Source organism: Paramisgurnus dabryanus, chromosome 12 (assembly GCF_030506205.2).
Source record: "Paramisgurnus dabryanus chromosome 12, PD_genome_1.1, whole genome shotgun sequence".
Classification (NCBI taxonomy): Eukaryota; Metazoa; Chordata; class Actinopteri; order Cypriniformes; family Cobitidae; genus Paramisgurnus; species Paramisgurnus dabryanus.
The window spans coordinates 13348418-13374223 of record NC_133348.1 but is presented as its reverse complement, the minus strand read 5'-3'; the positions used below and the strand labels follow the sequence as shown (position 1 = coordinate 13374223).

Genomic DNA, 25806 nt, shown 5'->3' with positions numbered 1-25806 from the left:
ATGTATATGTATATGTATATGTATATGTATATGTATATATATATATATATATATATATATATATATATATATATATATATATATATATATATATATGTTCTGAAATGCATACATATGTGTGTGTTTAAATATACATAATAATTACACACATATATACAAGTGATTCTCACAAAATCCAGACTTAGAAGGTGTCCAGCATCAGATGTTTTTTAAAAAGCCCTTGAAGACAATTTTTTTTGCACATATTATTTTTAACCATTATTTTTAGAGGATTTAAAAATATTTTCTATATAATTATTTAAATTTTTAAGATTATCATTTTCAAAAATTATCATTACCGCAACATTACAATATATTAAATATATGCATTTACAAACTCATGTTTCGGTAATGAGAACTAAAAAGTTGTCTAGGTACTATGACAAACAAAACTTCAACTTTTATCTGGAGAGATAAATAAAAAAATAAAAAATAAGAAGTCAGTCCCTTCCAACAATTTAAAAAAAAATTTCGTTCATTGAGGGCTTAAACAATGATTGAAAATTGTTGCGGAGGATGAGAAGATTTTTCTTGGACAAATTTATATTCCTTATTATTGTCTCTACATTTACCAATGATTACCAAATACCACATGTTTCCTTACTGTAAATGTTTATAGTTTAACATGTACTGAAGCTTTTTATTTTTTAGATTTTTTAATTATACATTTTCCATGTCAAAGAACCCAAATCCAGTCATGGACATGTTGCAGTAATGAAAATGTTCCCCTTAAATGTGGAAAAACAACAAAATTGGTTTGTATGATGTCATTTGAAATCATGTGCAAAATAGTACATGAAGATATGTTTGTAACTGTATGCTTCTTATTTTGATACTCTTACTTTGCATTTACTTTTTTTATGAAAATGTTTCATGACACCTCATAAGTCTAATTTTGTGAGAGTCACCCATATATTTACGCAAAAATGCAATTTTATTTTGTATGAGATTCATCTACATTAATCTATGCCCAGCACAAAAAAAAAAATGTAAGAACTGCAACCATTTTACTTTAGCAATTTTAATTCATGTGCTGGTAAAAGATCACCGTGTTGCCTATATATAAAATAAACATGATCAGTGAGATTTGACTATTTGGATCAAAGCTTAAATATTTTGTAAAGTCCCACGACACAAGTGGGCCAGACCATAAATCATGCATCAAATCATCGCATTGGTGTTTTGCAGAAACCCCTAAACAGTAGGTGTGGGACAACTGAGACAGATCTGGAAAAGCTGAATAGAGAGAGCTGTGTTTACATTCAAAGCTGATGGTATTACTGTTGGAGGAGTGCTGTGGCCTGCTGGGATACCCTGTCACGCAGCAACTCTGAGCCCTGCCCCGCTTAAACCAACAAAAACTAGTGGACACGGAGGTGTGCGTGTGATACAATGATAACAAAATCAACCAATCCACTGTAGCCAGCCTGACCGATTCGTCGTATTTAAATGTACCTGCTGTGAAACCCCTGTGGTCCTAACAGGTCTCCGTTCTGGAAGTCTGTGAAAAACTCTGGACTAATGGCACCATCTGCTGGGATAATTCCATCTGCGGAGATCACACAGAATATGAAGAATCATTGTGCCAAACTGTTACAGTTATAGAGAAACAACAGAGATAAATCATAACAATCAATTTTAAAACACTCAATATAAAAGAACCATAGACTAGATTTTAAAATCATCATAAATGCTAATATGTGACCCAGTCTATAAAAACACAGCTGAAGTGATTGATGGTGATTTACTGTTTTCTACATAAAATCATCATGCATAATGTAAAGGACATTCTGTGTAGATATAACCTTGATATCTTTATATAATATATGATATATTTATATTGACTGAGTAAGGTCAAAAATTCATGTATTTAATTTAAACGATTAGTTCATTTTCTTTAAAAATAAAATCCAGATAATTTAATCAACACCATGTCCTACAAAATGTTGATGTCTTTCTTTTTTTCAGTTGATAAGAAATTATGTTTTTTGAGGAAAACAAAACATTCCAGGATTTTTCTCATTTTGATGGACTTTAATGGACCCCAACACTTAACAGTTTTAATGCAGTTTAAAATTGCAATTTCAAAGGACGATCTCTAAACTATCTCAAACGAGGCATAAGGGTCTTATCTAGCGAAACGATTGTCATTTTTGGCAAGAAAAAAAACTGCACTTTTAAACCACAACTTCTGGTCCACAACCACACGCCCCAGTGTTTACAAGTGTGGAAAATGAGGACCGTTCTGGTGTTGTTTTATGTCGAATGATAATAATTAATGTTGTGTCAGTTTATTGTTTAAAATGTTCCACAAATGTGCATTTCATATATGTAACACATGACCTTTTGACGTCATTACGCAATTACGTGAGGTCACACTGGTTCGTCACACAGCTGGAAGAAGACGAGAAGTTGCTGTTTAAAAGTGCATATTTTTAATTTTTCTTGTCAAAAATGACAATCGTTTCACTAGATAAGACCCTTGTGCCTCGTTTGAGATCGTTTAAAGTCCTTTGAAACTGCAATTTTAAACTGCATTAAAACTGTTAAGTGTTGGGGTCCATTAAAGTTCATTAAAATGAGAAAAATCCTGGAATGTTTTCCTCAAAAAAAAAACATAATTTCTTCTCGACTGAACAAAGAAAGACATCAACATTTTGGATGACATGGTGGTGAGTAAATTATCTGGATTTTTCTTTTAAGAAAATGGACAAATCCTTAAATGCTGCTAATCTTAACACTTAAGCCTGGATTTCACAGACAGTCTCCTATATGCAGTTATATTTCTTGGATATCCTCCCCATATCACCTGCACTGTAGAACAGGTCTGGTCGTTCCAGGATGTCTCCATTTTGAAGGAAAGATTCTCCATCATCTCCATACATAAATGGTTCGGCCTCATCCATCTGTCGGTTCTCCACCATCTCCAGCCACTGAGAATTATGCCAGCGAAACTTCTCGCTCTGAATCTTTTTGCCCCACTCCACATCATATTCCTACATACAGAAAAGAGAGAGAGTATAAATATAGGAGACAGAGAGGCTGTATCGCTTTGCTGTGTCTATGCCATACCACAAAACTGAGAAGAATAAAGTGTGCTGTGTTGCTTGGCAGGCAGGTAACATGGTAGCTGTTTATCTGTACTCTACAGAGACTATGTTTAAGGTCGGTGGAAAAATCAGAGCTTCTGATGGCCATCTGAGCTCTCAAACAGGACTCATTGTCACAGGTGACACTTTTAGCAAAGGCACAAATTTATCACAGCTAAAGACACTACACTACTGAACGTACAGGGCCAATGTGAGCGGGGTTTGAAACTCTGGCCAATTAATCAAGTGTCTGAGCTCATTGGATATGGAACATGAGTGTTTTATAAATAAACCTTGTAAAATCCTTTAACGGTATCCAGAAATAACACCTAAAATGAATTATGAATGATCTCGCCTGTCTAGGTTAAAAACCGCAAATGCGCTACAGAACTAAAACAAGAATAGGAATCAAGAGTAAAAATATCCATGGGAAAAATATTTTCATATTTAAATCACATAAAAAAAGAAAAAGACGAAGATGCCCGACAATCCCAGCGTCTGTGTGGTATTTAGTGCATCTGTGTTCTCTCCTCGAGACCCACATGACAGTAAGCAGACGTCACCTCTCGCTCTCTCTCTTTCTTTGATGTGGCTCCTTGCTTTAATGGCTCCGTCTGATCATATGTATGGAACGCTTCCCTTGGCCTCAAGACCAGAACTAATTACATTAATCTGAGGCCTGGGACAGATCACATGTGACAGAACTGCTTTAACAACAGCTTATAGATTTAACCCACCAGCAACGGCGGTCATCCAAAAGTCTTTTCACTCAAGTCAGGGTTCCCACACGTTAACTTCAAATTCAAGGACCTTTCAAGGACTTTCCAGGTCCAATACCCTCAAATTCAAGGACTAAATGTGGGGACACATTTCAAGTGTGTGCAAGGTTACCTCTTGTTATCTTTAAAGATACATTGTTACAGTTCCCTTTCGAGGGAACTCGCGCTGCGTCACTGTGGTGACCCTTTGGGGACACCTCCAGGGTTTAGTACGTCTGAATGTGTATATCAAATTCAACCAATGGTAAAGCTTAACGGTAAAGACAGGGTGACGCGGGAGCCAGGAAGTATATCGCTATCTGAAATATTGCCAAAGATGGCGTTACAGGGATGCAGGAAGTATGGCAAGGGAGATGCAGCGCCTCGTTCCCTTCTCAGGGAACAACAGTTACATACTTAACCTGAGACGTTTTCATTTGTCAAACACAACTATGCAAATGAGCATTTTGGTTTGAAACACAATTCATATTACCTTAACACTACACATGGAATAATATAGATTTTTAGACAACTTTTTGCATAAAGTAGATTCAAGCACTTTCAATGACCTTTATCTATGAACCTATATTTTCAAAAACTTCCCAGGGCCTTAAATTTTTCCCCCAGATTCACAAACTTTCAAGGATTTCAAGGACCCGTGGGAAACCTGTCAAGTGCACATGACAATTTCTTCATGTTCATCCTTTTTTGGGTCAACAATTTCTTTTTTCTACAGCAGATTCATACTCACAGCGATAATGTCCAAGGTATTATCACACACTTTGCGAATTTCAGCATTCTTGTCGTGCATCAGGTCGATGAGGTACGCTGGAGCTTCTGCAGGTCAGATAAGAGTTAAAGAAAAAAGACCACAGTATAAACCATGCAAACGATATAGCATGCAAGGCGAAGTCTAGCAAAGGATACGCGTTTCTTTTATAATCACATCTCGGGTGGCCTGGTGAAACACCATCTGGTAAAAAACGTAGACGATTTGGCAGACAAACTCATCGTCCTCCTGCTGGGCTATAGGTGGAAAAAATAAGAGATTATTCGTTTTCTTGCTTTATCCAGATGTGTTACAAAAAGATTTTGTGTGTGTTTCCCACCATTCAGTAGTTCTATTAAAGCAGGAATAATGCCTGACTTGGCCAACATTATGGCACAGGAGTCATCCATGGAGACGGTACCGATCATAATGACCACCTCTAAGATAAGGTCGTCCTCTGCACTGCCTACACATATGAGATTTAAAAATAAATCTAAGTCCTTATATCAAAAACATTGCACATTGTCAGTTTACTTTTAGGTGCGGACCTGGTTTAAGGTGGTCTTTGAGATAAGGCACCAGGTTATATTCCTTGAGCACCAGCTCCCAGTCCAGATCAGAAATTGTAAGATTGGAAAGCGTGCCCAAGCACTCAATAACAAACTCTTCCTCTTCCTTCAGTCCGATCTGAGCTGCGAGGTCTCCAACATAGTCCTCAAACAAAAGATTAGACAACTGTCACATCACATGCTCATCACATACTTAAACGTTTTCACTGGACGAAACAAACAATGAACCTTATTGTAACTGTTTTACCAGTAACCCTCTAAAAATCAACAACACTTTTAGCCTTCAAAGCTAAACGTCATTATGGCATCATACACAATGCAAACTTTCGGGAGTGACAACCGCATTTAAATGTGGGAGTGAATCCCTAAATCAGTGGTTCCCAAACTTTTTCAGCGTGTGTCCCCCCTTGTGTACGATGCATTCCTTCGCGGCCCCCCAAAGAAAATTTGTGACAAAAAAACTGTTCTAAAACTCAACATTTTAATTAAAAAAAAAACATTAAATTATACAAAAAAGTAGTGCTTTTGGTTAGTAGCCTTATTTTTTTAGGTTTAATTACACAGAATTCACGATAAATTAATGTATTTCATAAAATGTCATAAAACTGGGGCCCCCTGGCAACATCTCGCGGCCCCCTGGGGGCCCCGGCCCCCAGTTTGAAAACCACTGCCCTAAATGAATGTTCCATGTCTGTACGGACAACCCAATCTCAAGGCAAGTCGTGTTATAGTCACAAAATACTTGATTAATTTATTCTAATTCATGGACATGATTTTCCGCTTTTTGTGCCATTGAGCACAATTTCTATAAATAGAAATTTCTATAAATAGTTTTTCGTGTCCATGGCACGAATTTCTTTTTGGTGTCATTTTATATATTGTTTTCTCATAGTTTGTTCCTATTTTTTTTTACAATTGTCGCTTGCGAAAATAGTTTTAAAATCGAAAAAAAAAACATGTAGAAACCAATGCATAAAATTACATCCTAACCCAAACCCCAAATCTAACCCCAAGCAACAATAATTTAAAAATATGAAAAAACAATGAAAAAACAAAATATAAAATGACACGAAAAAGAAAGTCGTGCCACGGACACGAAAAACTATTCATAGAAATTCATGCTGAGTGACACGGAAAAGACATTCGTGCTTAATGGCACGAAAAAAGTGGAAAATCTTGTCCATGAACATGAATAAATTAATCAAATATTTAGATATTGTGTTGCAACAGAAAGACTTTCTGCCAAAAATGCGATGATTGACACAGAGATAACCATAGCAACTGTCTGCCATCTCGCATGCTTATCATTCACAGCTTTGAGCAAAATAATATTACAGGGTTGTGTTTTGCAATAAACCTTTGTCTTGGTGTTGTGTAGTACGCATTTGGGAGGCTGCTCACACAGTTTTGCCAGGTCTTCATCTTTTTTTAACCTTACTTATTACACGGCTCTCTGGAATGCTTGATTCTGATTGGTCAGTTGAGACATTTGCAGGTTCATTCTTTTCAAATAATAACCGCTCCAAAGTAATAACGCATAGCCGGACTACTTGCACGAGTAAAATCGCTCCGCGCCAATAAAGATCAATAAAGATTACTGTTTGGCGCCATCTTGTGACAAACACTGGACAACCACGACAAGACACAGAGAGCTTACTGAGATTGAACTTGTCAAAATAGAGCATGACAGCTACGAAGCCAACACACTAGGGATGTGCATCGATGCATCGCTCTCCCATTAAAAAGACCTGTCTAAAATCGATTCTGAATCGTAAGGCTCCGATTCAGTGTTTCATGCACAGCTTGTGCATGTACTACGGCTCCGTGATCAGTAGGAAGTCCTTATCAATCTAAAATCACTACAAGTTTGACTCGTTTATAACGTGCATTTAACAAAAGCAACACTCGTCAAACACAATCATTTAAAATATTCTTTATTATCATGAAAATACCTGAAACAATCTGAAGAACAGCGATATAAATATTCCTTTAGACATTTCCTGGAATAGTGTTTGGTATACTACTTCTTCTGTGGCACAAATGGTGAGTAAGCGAGAGCGCCCCCTCGCTTTTGGATGTGGCTGCATTTCACCGTAATTCATTCAAATTCATTCATTGAGAAAACGCGCATTTGCCCGATTAATTGTCACAACCCTACAACACACACAAAAATACAGAATGGGCATTAAAACTTCTCAAAGACTGGCTAAAAGAGAAAAAAATGGAGACAGACAAGTATGAAGCAGAGGATCTTAATAAGGTATTACGATCATTTTATGCATCTGTGCAAAGTTTCACGGAAGGATAAAACTGTTAATTTAAAACAAATATGCCAATAAAATGTTTCAAATTCATATTCATGTCCAGTTTTTTTCTTATGTGGCAAGTAGCCGTGTAATAAGCGGGATAATGTAGAGGCAGCCGGTAGTTATTGGGAAATAAGCCCCTTCAGTGTGATACAAGACCCTCCGCTCACACTGTCGGGGCTTATTTCCCAATAACTACCGGCTGCCTCTACATTATCCCTTACATACCGCTGTGGTGCTTAACCATTTATGGCTTTTGGCTCACGAAGTGATCAAGTTTTTGCGTTATTAAAGTGAGAAGGTGCCGGTCCCAATATTTCGATCTTTGAGTTAAAGCATTTGGATTTATTTTGGTTAATTATTGGATTTTTCTTGTTCGCTCTTCTTTTTTTGTTATCTGGCAACACTAGTAAGCAAACGCTTATGCATTTTCTGCACTATGCATACAGGAGACTTTTTCCCCTTCTAGGGATTTATTTTTTCAGAAGAGAGACTTGTCATGCTCATGATGCACGTTTAAATACTTCATCAATGACTAGTTGTTGCGGGAATTAATTCGGTTGTAGAATGCGGTTGTCAGTCCCATAAATTACTGAACTGTTTGTGTACAGAACTGGATTAAGCATAAAAAGGTTAAGTGACAACCAAATATACAGTGTACAAGGCCTATGTCTGAGTGGATTCTTGTTTTTAACTCACAATGAAGAGATTCTTAGTCGCCCCATCATGCTGAGATATATTTCGGACCATCTTCATTATCAGAGGGTCCTTTAGCTTCAGTGCTCTCTTCATTAGTATTTTCAGACTGTTACCTTAAAAAGACAGAAAAAAATCTACCGGTGAGCTTTATCTCCAATGTTTTAGATTGTGTCTCTTGATGACGTTTTCTTCTTACCTTCACACATGATCTGAGCATTCCTCTTGTTGGCAGCCAGATTGATGCAGAATGAAATGAGTTCGGCGTCAATCCTCTCCTCGTCACAATCAAACAACATCTTCATTACCTGTCAATCAACCAGCACACCATACATACTGTATAATTTTTGGGTGGACAAATGTTTCCAGTTTAACCAATTTTTATTTTATTTTGATGTCTTAAAGGTAGAAAGTTCATTAAGGTCTTGCATATGTGTGTTCATGTGTCCAGGTGGCATGACTAAAACCACTATGTTTTATTTTTCAGAATTCAAAATCTTCAAAGACAGGCACCAGTTTTCAGCCCAGATACCTCATACACATTTCAAAGCTTCAAAAGCTGAAAAGATCCAACTCAACCCAAGTCAGCGGACGGCTAGAAGTCCTGACCCACCTAGAACGTATATCAAACCCGTCTTTGTCCCACAAAAAAGCAGGACAGACTTGAAACATTCTTTCCGAACTCCTGCGCCCAATTTGTACTTTTCCCAAAGGTCCAGGGGTTCCTGATTTTCTCCAACGAAACCTAACTTTAGACGAAAGCCTCACGTGTCAGTCTCCATTAGCTTGGCTGATGTCACCACGCCCTGGGCGAAACAGAGGGCTGGCCCGTGCTACCCTTGAGAAGGGATAGTAAAGGTCTAGGAAGAAAATGCTAGGCAGACATCCAAGAACGTACTGAAGCGGTCAAGGTTTGTCAACATCGCCCCCTGACGTTAACGATAAGCAGGAGGCCCTCAGCCGGTGAGTATGCAAAGCGTACAGTCCCATACTGAGTATCACATAGCAGGCGCCCTGCAGCCTAAATCACGATGGCTAGACTTACTGGCACCTGCCCTGCTTTCACATGCATCATCCAGTCGCCCCACCGAAACCTCCAGAACCCCCATCCCGTGTTTTCATCTCTCTAGTCCCCCAATTTGTCCATGCAAAGCCCATCAACTTCCACTTCTCTTAAAAGTTTAATGCCTGTGGTTCCAATTTGAAACCAAATCTAATCCTCTTCTCGCCATCATTAATGCTTCTCTCTCTTAAATAATATTTCTTTAAACTTTACATTATTTACTGTCATTCAAAATTCATTGGGTCTCATTCACTAATAATTGTGTACGTTTTTCGTATTTATAGACGGTTTCATTGGACGCACGTGCACTGACGCAATACATGTCTGGATCCGAACTTTACTTCCGGTTTCGTCTTTTTAATGGTCTGACTAGTTGCTAAACTGATCTCTTTAACAAATGCCTCGTCGAAAATAACAAATGTTTTCGTTTCCTAGGTAATCTATGTGTTGTTTTTTGCTTGTTAAATAAAACTATGTTTAAAGAACTTTGTTGTTATTTATTCTTAGCAGAGTTTACCGAAAGTTACGTGCAGACCACGACAGCTGCTTGTTTATGTTATTACTGCTGAAACCGTCTATACACAAACTTGAACTTCTCACGAAAAACGTTCCACCTACTTCACAACACGTGCGTACGCACATGAGTTTCTTCCTATAGTTGTTCTTACGTTAATGAATTTGGAGTATTGTACATGAGCGGCCGTGTGCACAAGGTTGGAAATTTGCATAAACATGCCCAAACCAGCTCCATATAAGAGTTTTCCGCAGCGCTGGTCGCAGAAAATTGTAGAGCAGTTTGTCATTGAAGCAAAAGAACTTGAAAACAAAAACATGATCATATTTATTATCGGTAAAGTTCCATTTTGTTTTGCATTTTTTATTTGGGAGGTTTTGCTGTCGCTGGAGGAAGCCAGTGCTGTCCACCGACCAGAGTAATGTTAAAAAAGTATTGGATGCTTTAACAAATATGACATTTAATTAATATGACAGAGACGCGCATCTGTATCTTAAATAAAACAGACAGAAGATCAAGTAATTGACGTTTGGACTTCTCATTACATTTACATGACGTTTACATTAGGCATTAAGCAGATGCTTTCATATAGAGATTTAAAAAGTGAGGAAGGAAAGTGTGACAATCTTCTTTATATGTGTAGAAAAAATAGGTAGGCTATAATAATGTATAATATAATAATAATAAAAATATTATATAGATAATGTATAATAATTTAAAATACAGAAAATATTATAATATTAAATATAATCATGTAAATTTGATATATCAACATTATCATACACATTAAAATTAAAGCCTAGTATTTGATTATAGTGTCTGTGATTTTGCGTATTTAGAAGACATTTTGATATTAACTTTTTGTTGAATCACATTTGTTCGTGAAAACATACGTACGCACATATCACGCAGAAATTTGTGCGTACGCATGCTAAGTGAATGAGACCCAATAAAAGCATTCCCAATCAATCATCAGTAAGAGGAAATCAATAGCTGTGTTTCCATCACACCTGATTTTATGTGCATTTTGAAGTATAGCATAGAAAAAAATAAAAGAGTGATGGAAACGCCAAATTTCAAATAAAAAAGTTTTTACGTTTTTAAAGGTGGTTTTTGACCTATGCGATTGCAAATAATGGGAGATGGAAACATATTTGCCTAAGACATTCTGACGTAGCAAACATTAAACCCACGATACTGACCAATTAGCAATTTCCGCTGTCATTGTTATTACCATATATGGGGCTCAACGTCATCGCAATGCCCTTGCTGCTAGTGCCTGCATCAAAAATTCTGCATTTCCTCCTCTGTGCACAGCAATTACAAGCTGCTAAATTTATAACTTGATCAATCGTACCTAAATGCAGTCCTGTCTCAATTTTCTAAGCGTGCCTAGATTACCAATACCACCGTCCTTCGCTGGAACAATTTGATGGAAACGCACCTAATTTCCTTTTTTTTTTTTTTTTTGAAAAGATTCACTTTACATTTGAATCGAAACTCCAGTTATGATGGTGAAAGTAAGCAAGTTATTTTAGAGAGCCATCATGAAGCTCTGATCCGGCTATAATCTTATTCTAATGCAAGCTGATCTCTCACCTGTGGAATGCAGTCAGTGTAGGCAAACATGGACTTGAAACGGTCGTCCATGCTGATGTGGTACAGAATGCACATGGCGATCTGTCTCTGCGCTTCGTCTCCTGAAACACAAACACACGCGAGCAATGAATAGACAGAAACACACTCAAGAGTGTTCAAATGCTTTTAAAATCCTCTTTATTTTAGCTAAAATATATATGGTATATACGACGACAGCATTAAAATCAATGCGTAGCTTTAAAGGATTAGTCAATGTTCTTTAAAAAAAATCTAGATTATTTACTCACCACCATGTCATCCAAAATATTCATGTCTTTCTTTGTTCAGTCGAGAAAAAATTTTGTTTTATGAGGAAAACATTCCAGGATTTTTCTCATTTTAATGGACACCAACACGTAACAGTTTTAATGCAATTAAAAATCGCAGTTTCAACTGAGTTTCAAAGGACTCTAAACAATCCCAAACGAGGCACAAGGGTCTTATCTAGCGAAACGATTGTCATCGCGACCTCACGTAATTGTGTAATGCCGTGGAAAGGTCAAGTGATACATATATGAAACACACATTTGCGGACCATTTTAAACAATAAACTGACACAAATACATTATTTAGTATCATTCGACATACAACAACGTCGGAACGGTCCTCTTTCTCCACACTTGTAAAAACTGGGGCATAGTTTCGCATACATCATCCGTGACCTCTTGATGTGATGACGTATTACGTGAGGTCGCGCAGGCGCGTCATAGGACTCCGGTTGTAGACAAGAAGTTGTGGTTTAAAAGTGCATATTTTTTATTTTTCTTGTCAAAAATGACAATCGTTTCGCTAGATAAGACCCTTATGCCTCGTTTGGGATCGTTAAGAGTCAGTTTCGAGTCCTTTGAAACTGCAATTTTAAACTGCACTAAAACTGTTACGTGTTGCGGTCCAATAAAAAAAAAAATCCTGGAAAGTTTTCCTCAAAAAACATAATTTCTTCTTGACTGAACAAAGAAAGACATGAACATTTTGGATGACATGGTGGTGAGTAAATTTTCTGGATTTTTTTTAATAAAATTGACTAATCCTTTAATGTTGCCTTTTCAAAATCCTTGAATCTAATTGGCCACTCGCTGCAGTTGTGGTTATGATCATGTTTGTGATACAGAAAGCACAATTAACTTTATTAAAAGGTGCACTTAAGATAATTTGAAACCATTATTTCGTGCAACATTTTATTGTTTACTGTTTTTAGTTATTCTGCAAATATGCTTTAGTAATTTTGACAAATACGCTGTCAATTATATATAATAAAAAAGAATATAAAACAAATAAAAGCATCTGCCTCTGGATAAAAGCATTTGCCAAATCCATAAATGTAAATTATTTCAGATGGATACATTTCAAGTCTCACATGTTACCCTTCATAATAGAGTCGGTAATTGAGTCATCAAGTTTGGCTGATCAAGGCCCTTGTCTAACATAAATCAGTGTTCACGATTCACTGGTTCACATCATACGAAACCAAGGTGCAGAATCTAAGACAGACGAACACCTTAACGCCACTAAAAGCAAACCTGCAAAGAATTATTCATGAATCTGTGGACCTTTGAAAGATCTAGTCTGTATTTCTGACCTATGCAACACTAGAGCACACTGTCCCCTGCAAACCCCGAGACTTAATCAGACGCAGAGGGAGGAGGGAGGGTGGGGACAGGTCGGAGCCGGCCGCGGACCCTTTAGGCGAGGTTATCTCAGCCTATTGGAGCCAGATGTGCTCCCAGAGACCCTGAAAAGAGAAGGGCTTCTCCATTTAATTGGAGGAAAAAAGGAGGAAGCATAAATTTTACTGCCATTAATAACTTCAAGCCAAGCTGCTCTGCATTGCTAGCTCTACGATCGGCCCGGACATCTGCTTCTCATTAGAGAAAGACACACACGAGCGCACAAACGGGCTGTAGCGTGCACTCGGAGGTCATACGCAAGCGGGCCCGCACCCCGGGTAACGCCTCGGCAGGGTGAGGGGAACGGGAGATCCTTCATGAGGATGGAAGGCCTGTAAAAATGTTCAAAACAGCCCTGGAGCCTGGGAGAAAAAAGGCCATTAAAAATTCATTATCCTGTTCAGGGTGCATTTAGTGAGGGAGCAGGAGAGCTAAACTTCAATTACACCCTAGTAGGAATTAAACCACCCAACCGCCATAAAAGCCAAGGGAGCTTCAGGCAACCACTACAACCTCAAATGCCCCCAAAATGCCGGCGTCCTTCAGAGTTTAATTATTTGATCAGACACCGAGCACGGTAAACAGAGGTGCTATAAAAAGTGGGGGGCATCTGTTGGCGCCTAATGCTAAATTAAAATCCAAGTGATAAAACCAAAGGCATTTCGACCTAACATTTGCTCAAATTTTTAATAGGGCCAAGTACAGCATTACATGAATATATTTGGCCGTTGGATTGCACCTTGTGCCGTTAGCATCATGCTTATGAAGTTTTCTGAATTATTTTCTGTGCCGTTGTGCTCCGCCTACTTGGAATAGAAGAAATTCCTATACATACGTCCTGTAATCGGAGTACCACGGCCGCCCGAGGCATAAGCAAACTATGCGGCTGGCCACCAGGGTTTTTTTTTACAATTAAATAATTTAAACAAGTAATTTAAATGAATGAATGAATACGAATGAATAAATTAATAATTCAAGACAAAAAAATCTGATTTGCAGACAACTGTTGTGTGTGTCAGAACACTTGATGTTTAAACTTTAGAGAGAGTTACGCTACTGTGTCTCATACTGTAGTCCATTAACATACGTTTGAGGAATAGAGCACTGAAAAACAACGTAACATTTTTATGCTGCATCTTTTGTAATTCGTCCTCCGTCTGTGTGTGCGCGCACGTTTAAGTGCACTCAGTACTGCACACATGGAGAGACGCGTTTCAGAAAGCAAGCGAACATAAAATCTTTCTGTTCTTGACAGGGCACATACAAACAAAGTTATCTCCACAGTATTCTTTTTCCAATAAAAACATTTGTTTATGTATAGATTAGGCAGAAACCAGGTCAGTGCTTCTCTTAAAGAGACAGTAACCTCAATTAACCTAGTGAAGTCTGTGTCATTAATGTTAATCAAACAATCCAAGACAAAGAGAAATTCACTTCTGTAGCTCTAAAAAATAATAATATATTTAATTCATACAATAAAGACAGTGTTATGATTCATTTGATTTAATTTCTGTACCTAATGCTAGTTTTAGCACTTACTTAATGTGCAACTTTGTTCTTTTTATAAATGTTTTAATTTCTTTATTTTTTTTATAAAAAAATTGGTGGGAGGGGGCCCCCAAACAAATTCTGCTTAGGGCCCCTAAGAGGCTTGGGCAGGCACTGGGGAGTGCTGAGTGCCAATTTGAAAGTAACAGTGATGCAATACAGCTGTCAAATTGAACCACAATAGAAAATTACATCATAATTAATCACAAAATGAAAAATGAGGGCATATGTTTGCAAATAGTCACCGCATCTGAAAGTTATATTTTATTGTTATTTATTGTCATTAGCACTAAGTACTTGAATATGTGCACTTGAATTCAGATTCCTCTTTGAGTACAGCAAGTCATGATTCAGTGAATTCTGGGTTTTGTCTCAAGAAGGAGGTTAGAGTAGATACCAATCCTCACTTTCATCTTATCTGCAAGGTCACGACCCTTAAAGAAGCTTCTGCGATTTTAAAGATGATACTCATAGAGGATCAGAGAAGATAAGATTTCACATGGTGCACCTTGACGATCTGCTGGACTGGAGATTGGTACACAGCAAACGATAAAAACAGACGTTAAACTTTCCTTTTATAGAAATACTAACAAAACATTATTTAATATAATCCACACCACCAAGGGACCATTAGCTGCTGGCAGCCAATCCGCATTTTTCAGAAAGAATGGGCAGTTTTATGTGCCTGACGGAGAGAAAATCTCCACAAGCCACAAAATGCAGACTTCCCTCATGCTGGAAAAACAACATTTACTTTAGAGGTGAGGGTGTTTGTTTAACAAATATATTACATTAATTGCGTGGGACACACGATGCCCCCCTGGGGCTCTTTAAAAGATGTATCATCTGTGCCAAAGCCAACCATGCCTATGTGTAGTCTATAAACCAATCGTGTGCCGTTTCATCTCAGGATGTGCTTTGAAAGGCAGGACAGAGCCAGACTGTAACTGCCCCAAGAATTAGCAAAACGAAATTGCATCTTCAAAACTACAAGCCAGTAGTGCATAAACAACCAGCAGATTTACTAAAACTTCCACTGCTGTCTTGATGGTTAATATATGGCTAAATGGCACAGGGCCAACTCGAGAAAAGCACAATGTTAACTTTGGGTGTCCCTCCCAAAAAACAGTCAAATATCAAAATTACCCTACGATTTACTCACCCTCAAAGCCATCCAAGAAACACATGTCCATCATCAAAAGAAGTTTCAGACGAACACATTTGGAGTTTTTTTAGTAAATGTCCTTGCTCTTCCACACTTTATAACTATAGAAAACTTCTGACTCCTGACTTTAAGCCCCAAAAAAGTGCCTCCATCCTTTACAGAATTAATCCACACGGCTCCAATGGGTTAATAAAAGCCTTGATGGTGAGTAAATAATGGGGTAATTTTGATATTTGGCTGGAGTATTGCTTTAACTGTGTAGCCAGTTTGTGCAACACAAAATGAAGTTCTGTCCATTAGTTTCAGTGGGCCAACACAGTGACACTGACTACGTTTACATGCTGTAAATATTCGGGTTATGGTCAGGTTAAGGTCGGGTTTCGGGTTTCTGAAACATTCGGAATAACCCGTTTACATGCGTGAGCAGAGAGAGTTACCCCTGTATACATGGAATTGGCAATATCCCGATGTAAACTGTGATTAAAAGGTAAATGCGGTGATTTTGCGTGGCTCACTATTGCGCAATGCGGTTTTACCGCCTTCATTTACTAAAATAAAATTATTATTTAAATCCAGAACAAGCTGCACCGATGTAGAAGCAGGGTAGGCTAAGTTACATGTCTTTCCTTTTATGAGAAAAAGATTAACAAGCTATACTAGCCTTCAGCTAAATATATTTTTGAAAAAAAAAATTAATTGAAGAACGATTTTCTAACAAGAAGGTTTTTTAAGTGCATATTTACAGAGCATCGGTAAATACAGAACACAACAGTGTCTTAAAGAAATTAAAATTAGACAGTATTTATGCACCTGTAAATGTACAAAACGAATGCAATAGCTTACAGAAGGCAATGAATATTTATTTATGGCATTTTCAATAATATATTAGTAGATAAATTAACATCTATAAACTATGAAAACGAATAAATCATTATTTTGGCTAAATTAAGCTGGATGGATAATTTTTATAACTGTCATCCTTTCAGAACAAGCTTATATGCTATCTATAATAACTTACATTATATCCTGAGTGTTACTTGGCCGAAAATATGTAGAAATACATGCAAGTAAAAAAGTAAAGAACAAAAATGTTTACCTCACGCGGATAGAACGAAAAGCCGTAAATTAAGCGGACTGAGAACGTGCAGAAACAGTCAAGTCGGCAGATGATCATCAATGTTTATAATGTTTCACGCAGGTACTGTTGATGATAAACTTTCATATCTAAATGTCAGGTATAAGTATTCAGTCAGTTAATAATAAAGCCACCGGCGTTATTGCAACATCCTTATCCACGGAGCGGACGCTGTATACAATGAAAAAAAGGTTTTTATTTTAAGTGGTTTTAATGCTGGTAAGCAATCAGTTATATGCCGCTTTGTATTTGTGTTGATCAGTTAAATTAAAGTAATTTTAATCTTAGAAACTGCATCAAGATGCAGACGACGCTACAGTTATTCAGTCATCTTTAACTTTTTCACACATTCACTGTATTTAACGAAATATGAATAGCATAGTATTACATTTTGAATTCAAATTCACACAAAAAAAAAAGTTACTCTCATAACTATTGACAATTTGGCCTTTATTATACATGTATGATTTGAAAAACAAGAATAGCTATATATTAATTTAACGTGAAAAACGCTGTTGTTGCAATTGTTTTCCTCCTCGCTCTAAAAGTGTGGCGCATCTCTCTCACCATGCTTACCTCTATTCCCTGCGGGTTTTTTTGGCGCATACAAGAAGTTCCTCTACTCAAAAGACCAAGATTCCTTGCGAATAGAACATGCGCAGTACACAAATAAATGTTCCTTTTGATGGGAATATCCCGATGCGCGTTTACATGACCAAAATTTCGGGTTAGAAAAGAGGTAACCCAGGGGTAATATTCGGGATTTTAAAAACAGGAATATGAGCATATTCGGGTTTTTGCCGGTGTTTACATGGACGTGCGCGACCGGGTTATTGCTAATATTCCGGATTTGAACGGGTTATTGGCTGCATGTAAACGCAGTCACTGACTTACTTAAGAGTTTGGGGCAGAAGTGTTTGGGAAACCTGTTTGAATATAGTCATTATTGTTGCATTTCGTTGAGTGCTACTAGACAAGTTTTTATATTACTTTACAAAAGCTTGTTGAAAATATTCAATATTCATCTTACCTAGCAATGAGGTGAGTTTGGGCAGAAGCCCCACCTGCACCATCTTGCTGCGGAGGTTGGTGTCAAAAGAGAGATTAAGGAGAAGACGCAGAGTAACGTTCAGGAGATCTTCGTGTTCACAGGGCACCAGTTTCGCCAGCTTCTCTACTGTGTCTGTCTCATCCTATCAGAGAAAGGTAGATGATTTTAGTGGAGCAAAAACTGTTAAAAATGCAAATAATCAGTAGTCAGTAAGATATTATGCAAAGTGTGATTTTGCACCAATGAGAATTTAGAATGGGTGGGGCTTATTGCAAGAGAATGATCTAAGGTCAGCAAGCCTCTTAGTTACGCCTGTGGCATTGCTTGTTAACACATCTTGCTTGCTTTAGCTGTCATTAAACTGAACCACAGACAGACAGCCCAGCAGAAATGTGATACCCATTAAAGCCACTGTTCACAGCCTGGAACTAGTTTTCAAATCAAGCCATCAATGTTAATAACTGCCTACATCCACATCTTTATATTTACCCTAGAAGTTAACGGCAGAAAAAGTGAGAAAAAAAACTTTACAAACGTAATTTCCAATAGAAAAAGATAGCTTACTTAAGTGGATCAGGTGGGACTGTATTTGTCGTAACATCAAATATAAAAATATAAAATATATAAATAATAAATATTATGACAGAATACATGCAGTGGAATTCAAAAGCATGGAAATTAGCCTCTGATTACCAAATCCAAATAAAAGATGGCCGACATGACCTTTCTTCCTAGGGTTTGTTATTAGATGCAGATGGTAATAGTATAAAGTGGCTGTTTTGGGTTAGCAGCAGCACAGAACATTAGCAAATCGGGATGCTTCTCAATATGCTTCCTTGTTTCCCTGCTCCTACGTCCTACATCCTACGACCCAGAAAATAACTGAGCTTTGCCATATTGTAGGACATCTCAATTCTTTAATTGCACCGCAACACGAGGATTGGTTTTAAATGAACTTTCCGTATACTAAAGAAACGATCACTATTATAAATGTACTGCAAGTTGTGGAAACAAGATGAAATTGAGAGCTGTTTCTCCTCACCATGTCATTCTTATTTTCTAAAAAGATGCTGAGTTTCTTGAGAAAGGACACCACCAGCACCAGCAGTTCTTCACTGTCCCGGTCCAAAGTTTTCACCAGCAGGTGGACGATGTTCTTGTTCCTCATCTTCAGCTCTGTGCGGGTGTCCTCGGACAGATTCAGCAGCAGGTACAGAGCCACTGACGGCACATAATCCCAAGCAAATCATTAGCAACTTTCCAAATCATAACAAGCTATGCATGAAATCACCACATTGTAATGGTGACCAGTACTGGGTTTGACAAATTATCAAAATTGATTATAAATAATTAATACAATAATGGAAGAAGATAATAAACTTGTTCATATAGTCTTAACTAAGATACAAAATTAGTCTGTTAAGTAACATTGTGCAATGTCTACCACCTCTCAAAAGCTGTTCCTGTTTGGCCAGCAGTCCGTGGTACTTCTTCAGAGCTTTCTCATAGTCCTTCTTCAGGTTCTGATTGTCCGGGTCATCGTCCCGTTCAACAAGTCAAGGACCAAAGGCCGTTGGTCGAGAGGAGTAATTAAAGGGTTGATTTTAATCAAAACATAACATTTGTACCCTCTGACTTTTGGCTTGCCTTTACCTTTAACCATTCTGACATTTCACTACACTTTCACCTATGACCCCCAAACTCCCTCGAACTGAAAGGATATCAGCCTTTTTCTTCTTCTGCAGTTCCTCCTGCCACAGGTCATATCTCTTCAGCTCATGTTCGATTATGTTCATGCACAATGCTCCGATCTTGTAGTGGGTGATGAGGCCGTGAAACTGGGAGAAACTGGAGATAAAAAAAGATTGCTTGTCTAACTGAAACCTGTGTGAACTGCAAAAGGGCTTCATATTTAGCCGTGCCAAAACAAAACCTCAATTCACGTCAAACATGGTTGCTCACCAAGAGCATAATAAAGGTTAGCCAAACCATCAGCAAAATAACATTGGAGAGGCAGAGATTTAAGAACGACTCACGGTTTCACGTTTACGTACTTTAATATGTTCTCAAATGAGACTTGACAGCAGCTGATGTCATGTTATGATAAGAGTATTTAGTATTATTATTCTCATTAAAAGAAAATATGGCCTCCTAATGGCACGCTGCCATTGTTGTAACTCCTCTCTGTGCATGACAACCATTAAACTAAAGATTGAGTCTTGGCTAGTACGTGCAGATGTGCTGCTCTTGCACCTTGAAAAGCAGAAGAAGACGTAGACGATGGTCATTGCCAAATCAACGCTCTGCTTCCAGTCTTCCCTCAGGACACGGGCCAGGGCACCGAGAGCAGTCTCTGTGGGAGAGCAGACGAAACACTAAATGCTTTCACTGTTCATGAATAGAACCACCAGTTTGAAATTTGTAAATGCTGGTGAATATGGGGAGAACATACTGATCTTTAGCTTTTTTGAAAAATTGTTCTGCTACCTGCTGGGCCTTGTCTTATTTCAGTATGGACCCCCTTTTTTACCAGGGCTCAACATAAAGGACTGCCCAGTGGCCCGGGGCACGCGTGAGAAAAGTCCGGGCCAGTAAACAGTATTGTCTCTTGCCCAATTGGGCCAGTGCTTTGCCCTCAGTCACTAAAATATATTTTCACATTTTAAGCGTCACGCACGTTAACTTCTCAGCAATGTCATGACGTTTCTCCTACCTTATTGGTTGTTGTGAACAACAGTGTGTGTTGCTTGTTACGTCAGCTGGTAGAGCAAAGAGACTTTAAAATATTGAATTGAAAATTTTGCTTTTGATAAAAAAAAGTTTATTTTGCTTTAAGTTTTTAAAATTTATATCACATCACTTTCTCTTGTTTTATTAGAGCTTACAGTCATGCTTCCTTTCATTTATGAAATTCCATTTTAGATATTCGTAGCAGCACACAATTGAGGTATTTTCCAGTGTCACACAGTTTATAACAGTTTTTTTTACTGAATGTTGTTAGTATTGTTTTATTATAGTTACATTCAGGGCTTGACATTAAGCCTGGCCATGTGGTTGTCCTTCGGAAAAGTAAATTTGTCATAAGTAAAAAAGTTATTTGGCCGGAGAATAAAAAAAAAAGGCATTTCAGCCATGTCAATTCGCTAATAACTGATTGGTATAAAACAAAGGCTCTCTCACAAATAAAAGCAGTTATTTTAATTATTTACTTATGTTTTGCATTGATATTTAAGTATTTTTCCACGGAATAAACCATTTATATGCATCTAAGGGGGATGGGGAATAATTATAGACTGCAAAAATATGGACATAGTATCCTTGACATCACCCACAGGTTTAAAGAAGCGCTTTTTTAAAGCCAATAGTTGGCAGGGCCTCCGGTTGCCATTAAGTCAAAAAAGCAGACAAACGCTAATATCAAGCCCTGGTTATATTATATACTCCATACAAGTACAACACACCAACAATTTGACCATCAATGACAAACTAAATGGCACATCCTGCTGTACATTTCATATTATTTGTACATTGTGGATAAATATGTGTACAGATATGTAAATTATGTTGTTGTATCGTGTCTAAATGTGTATAAAAATAAGTTCAATGGTAGTGTACATCTGGGGGCGTATTACAGAAACTTTCTATCTTAGGTCTTAACTTAAGATATGATGTGTCAAGTTAAGATTTTTCACAAATTCATATTACAGAAGCAAATCTTAAATTGATTTAGGATTCTCATCTTATTTCAACAAATCTTATCTCATCTCTAGTTAGGAAATCCCAAATCGCTTAATCATGTTCGGCTATCAACTGTCATGTCTGTTACCAAGCAACCAGCAATGCGTGAGCTGCTGCTACAGTAAACAAAAGAATTGTCCTTTTAATTTCAATGGGCCAGAAAAATAAATTTTATTAAATTCATAGTAATCATAGTCTGTGTTTTGTGTATTAGTGTTTTAGCACATCAGTTACCATTCAATTTAAACATTTAGCAAATGTGACTTACAAAAATTAAAAAAATTATTCTTCCTAAGTGCTAGGATACTATTGTACATTTCAACATTTGATAGAGACATGACAAGAAATAGATGCTGAGTCAAGTGTGTACTGTATTCACTATAATCCCATCAAGTGTTCACGGATAAGATAACTGTTTTTTAATAATGAGGGATGACAGAAATTGAAAGATCGCTCCACTAGTGAGAAACATTGTGATTATGTGAATGTGTGAAGGTAAAAAACATTCAAAGAGTAATCCAAAAACAAACATTGATGTTTTTCATCCTCCACTTTGTTAAAAATGTAATGTCATTCTCCCGCAGCTCTATCATAATGTGATTGTTTCAGCTGGCTCTCATTAAAGTTTTAAGTTAGGACACCTGTGAGGTTGCCCTAAAGTTAAGACCGTTTTTAGGATGTTTTGTCAAGTTAGGATGCTTCTGTAATACCACTTTCCTATCTGCAGTTAAGATAAGATAATGCATTTAGGAACATCATTCTGTAATAGCTTTTGTCTTAAATGAGGTCCTAACTGAAATTACCATGGTTACCAAACAGTTAAGATAAGATTTTAAAGTTAGGACTTTTCTGTAATACGCCCCCAGATGTCTATCATAACATGTACTCATCTGTCTCATTACTGTTAAAGGGATAGTTCAGCCAAAAATTATATTAAACCCATGATTAACTCACCCCCAAGCTGTCCGAGTTGCATATGTCCATCATTTATCAGACAAACACATTTTCGGATATTTTAGAAAATGTTTTAGATCTTTCAGTTGATTAAATGTAATGTTACGGGGTCCACAACCTTCAAGTCCAAAAAAAATGCGTCCACCTTCACAAATTAAATCCAAATGGATCCAGGATGATAAACAAAGGTCTTCTAAGGGTAATTCGCGCGATGTTGTTGTAGAAATATCCATATTTAAAACTTTATAAACGAAAATAAATACCTTCCGGTAGCGCCGCAATCTTAGACTCCTCTATATTCAGGAGAGAGTATTACCGTAGTGTACGCACTTTTCTTAGTGACGTATCACAAATTCGGAGGGCGAGGGCACAGAGCAGCAGTAGAGTAACCTCAGTAGGCTGCGTAAGCTCTCATCCTGAATGCGGACGCGACTAAGATGGCGGCGCTACCGGAAGGTAGTTATTTACGTTAATAAAGTTTTAAACATGGATATTTCTACAACAACACCGCGCGGATTACCCTCAGAAGACCTTTGTTTATCATCCTGGAGCCGTTTGGATTTATTTTGTGAAGGATGGAAGCACTTTTTTGCACTTGAAGGTCGTGGACCCCATAACATTACATTTAATAAACTGAAAGATCTAAAACATTTTCTAAAATATCCAAAAATGTGTTTGTCTGAAAAACGATGGACATATGCAACTCGGACAGCTTGGGGGTGAGTAAATCATGGGTTTAATATCATTTTTAGCCAAACTATCCCTTTAAGACTCCTATGTTGATGGGAATTGCACCTAAGATTTTCACCTACTGTGACAATAAATAGGATTTGATGGTTATGATCATGAGTTTGTGACCTTGAAAGATATGTCCTGACAGGTGCACTCCATTATTACTAATATTATTAAATGTGTATTAAATTATTAAAATCGCACCGTTCTGCAGCAACTCCTCCAGGTTGTCAGGGTTACGGGCTAGGTGGAGGATGAGTGTAGCTCCTCTGATCTTCTCAGGGATGTCCTCATACAGAAGCTCTACATATTCATCTATGCTATTAATGTTGGCCTCCTCATCCAGCTAAAGACACAGAAGGGCAAAGGTATTAGTTAACATAGAAACAAAATCTACACACAGTGTTATATATACACATACTTTTAACACAAAAATGCATGTAAGAAATTTCAGCTATACCTCCATCCCTTCAAAGGGAGTCAGATCTCTTGGTTTGATCGGTTTCTTCTCTTTCTTTTCTAAACAAAAGTACAAGGCAACAAGTGAACAATAAGCAACTAAAGCATTATTATTTCTTTTACCAATAACATGATCATCTCTCACCGGCAGGTTTCTTGCGGTTCTGCAGGTAAAACAATAACTGTTCCACTTCAGGAAGTCTGGAGGGGGAAATTAGTCTACATTCCTCCACTACCTTCCGTGCTAAAGATGCAATGTCTGTGTTACTGTTCAGGCTTTTCAGTCGAATTCTGCAACCAGGGGAAAATATTCCAGATCAATTACATGAAAGAATCACATGAACGTATTACACAGCGAACATAGAGCCTATTGTATGACTGCATTTTATACACATAATGAAACACCTTTGTGAATGATCTTACATTTTCTGACATTCCTTGCGCTCTCCCAGCATTGGGTCTCCCAGTTCCCCAAGAATCGTGGCTTCCACTTCATACTGGACAACCAGGGCTTTTTCTGTCGGGTGAACATCTATACTGCGACCCTTATATTGCCTTAACATAACACAAAACATTAATATATTATGCATTTTTTGAAAGATTATAGGCAGTGTTACGTTAAACGGGTCCCACACATACAGAACATTCAAATTAATTCGCAAAGCATTATCTTAAGCGACTTACTGAGCAATAAAATTAAATATTTATTATCAGAATGTGTGTTCGTATTCATTCGATGCTATTTTGATGCTAAAGCGGTGTTCTACATAATGAGCTACAAAAACAACCCTAGGAATACAGTGTGCAGGCTATTACCAAGCAAAAATCTTCGCCACAGAAAACATTTACTTGAAAATATGTGGTGTTTTATTCTCCGGCAAACCAAGCTCGATATGTTCCTGTAACACAAAAACACTTACCGCTTTAAATATTTGGCATCATCCGCTTGCATCATTGCGCCTTTATTAAACCAGTTTCTGTCCAATGTTATTGCTAATATCTTAACTGTTTCATCCTCTGTGCTCTAGCAGGATGCTGATGTTTGTGTTGCTACGGGTGTGTACTCTGCTTTGTCGTTGTCATGCGTTCATGAAGTGACAGCAAATACGGGCATAAGAGTAGCTAGCGCCATCTGTAGGTGTGGAGCGGTGGACGTGCCTATACATAGCATTCAGTGAGATTAACGCCATCTACTGTACAGGACTGAGATTCAAATGAGTCTTGTTACTTTTAAATAGGTTTAACTACTCATATACAATGCAGTTTGAGCGGACATATTATATATTCTTAACTTCATTTTGCGCTGCGCAGACCCAATCAAGTACCGCGAGAGGGATTCTAAAGTTGAGCTGGCGCGGAACTGTGATGTCAGAACTTGAACATTCTGCGCAGTGCTTTATGCGCACAGCAGATTTATGCTTACCAGCAATAAAGAATTTAATCCTGAATGTAATTATTTGTACACAAAAAAATATATATCTTCTTTTAGAGCTTTTATTCACAAAAGGTGGATTAAAGTCTTGAAATGTTAATATTGTCATGTGATATCATAGTCAGTGATACATGGGTTGAAGAACACATACATCCATATATGGCCATTAAAATACAGATCTCTAATGTTACTGTTTATTAAAGACACTTATGTATATATTTGTTACATGAATGAAAGTAATATGTTTAATAAAAGTATATACTATAACATGTTTCCCTATGTATGTAATCCAAACAAGCATATACTTAATGTGAATATATTCTTTTGATATCAGATTTCTGTGGAAAGTTATATGAGTTTTAGGATCTAGGTTTTGATGGTGGCTGCCATACCACACTGGTCCTATAGTGAGGATTACATAAAAATATTTCTCTGTTTTTTCATCCTTGTAAATTGTCTAACCTAACAAACCCACAATGTAACC

At 37.4% G+C, this 25806-nt stretch overlaps 1 protein-coding gene across 1 annotated transcript in view; it reads right to left on the bottom strand.

Annotated features, from left to right (window-relative positions):
- The window catches only part of kifap3a (kinesin-associated protein 3a), a 30058-nt gene extending 5095 nt beyond the window's left edge, over positions 1–24963 (bottom strand). Inside the window, exons 1-19 of the mRNA XM_065268302.1 lie at positions 24811–24963; positions 24314–24445; positions 24036–24181; positions 23892–23950; positions 23636–23777; positions 20261–20360; positions 19731–19855; positions 19455–19553; positions 19050–19228; positions 17987–18149; positions 11403–11503; positions 8426–8534; positions 8230–8342; positions 5204–5369; positions 4996–5121; positions 4814–4912; positions 4638–4723; positions 2849–3035; positions 1495–1588 (exon numbers count right to left, since the gene is read on the bottom strand). Coding sequence (XP_065124374.1) covers positions 1495–1588; positions 2849–3035; positions 4638–4723; positions 4814–4912; positions 4996–5121; positions 5204–5369; positions 8230–8342; positions 8426–8534; positions 11403–11503; positions 17987–18149; positions 19050–19228; positions 19455–19553; positions 19731–19855; positions 20261–20360; positions 23636–23777; positions 23892–23950; positions 24036–24181; positions 24314–24445; positions 24811–24845 — 2261 coding nt within the window. The 5' untranslated portion in view covers positions 24846–24963. The remainder of the gene's footprint in view (positions 1–1494; positions 1589–2848; positions 3036–4637; positions 4724–4813; positions 4913–4995; positions 5122–5203; positions 5370–8229; positions 8343–8425; positions 8535–11402; positions 11504–17986; positions 18150–19049; positions 19229–19454; positions 19554–19730; positions 19856–20260; positions 20361–23635; positions 23778–23891; positions 23951–24035; positions 24182–24313; positions 24446–24810) is intronic.
- Positions 24964–25806: the final 843 nt, after the last annotated feature.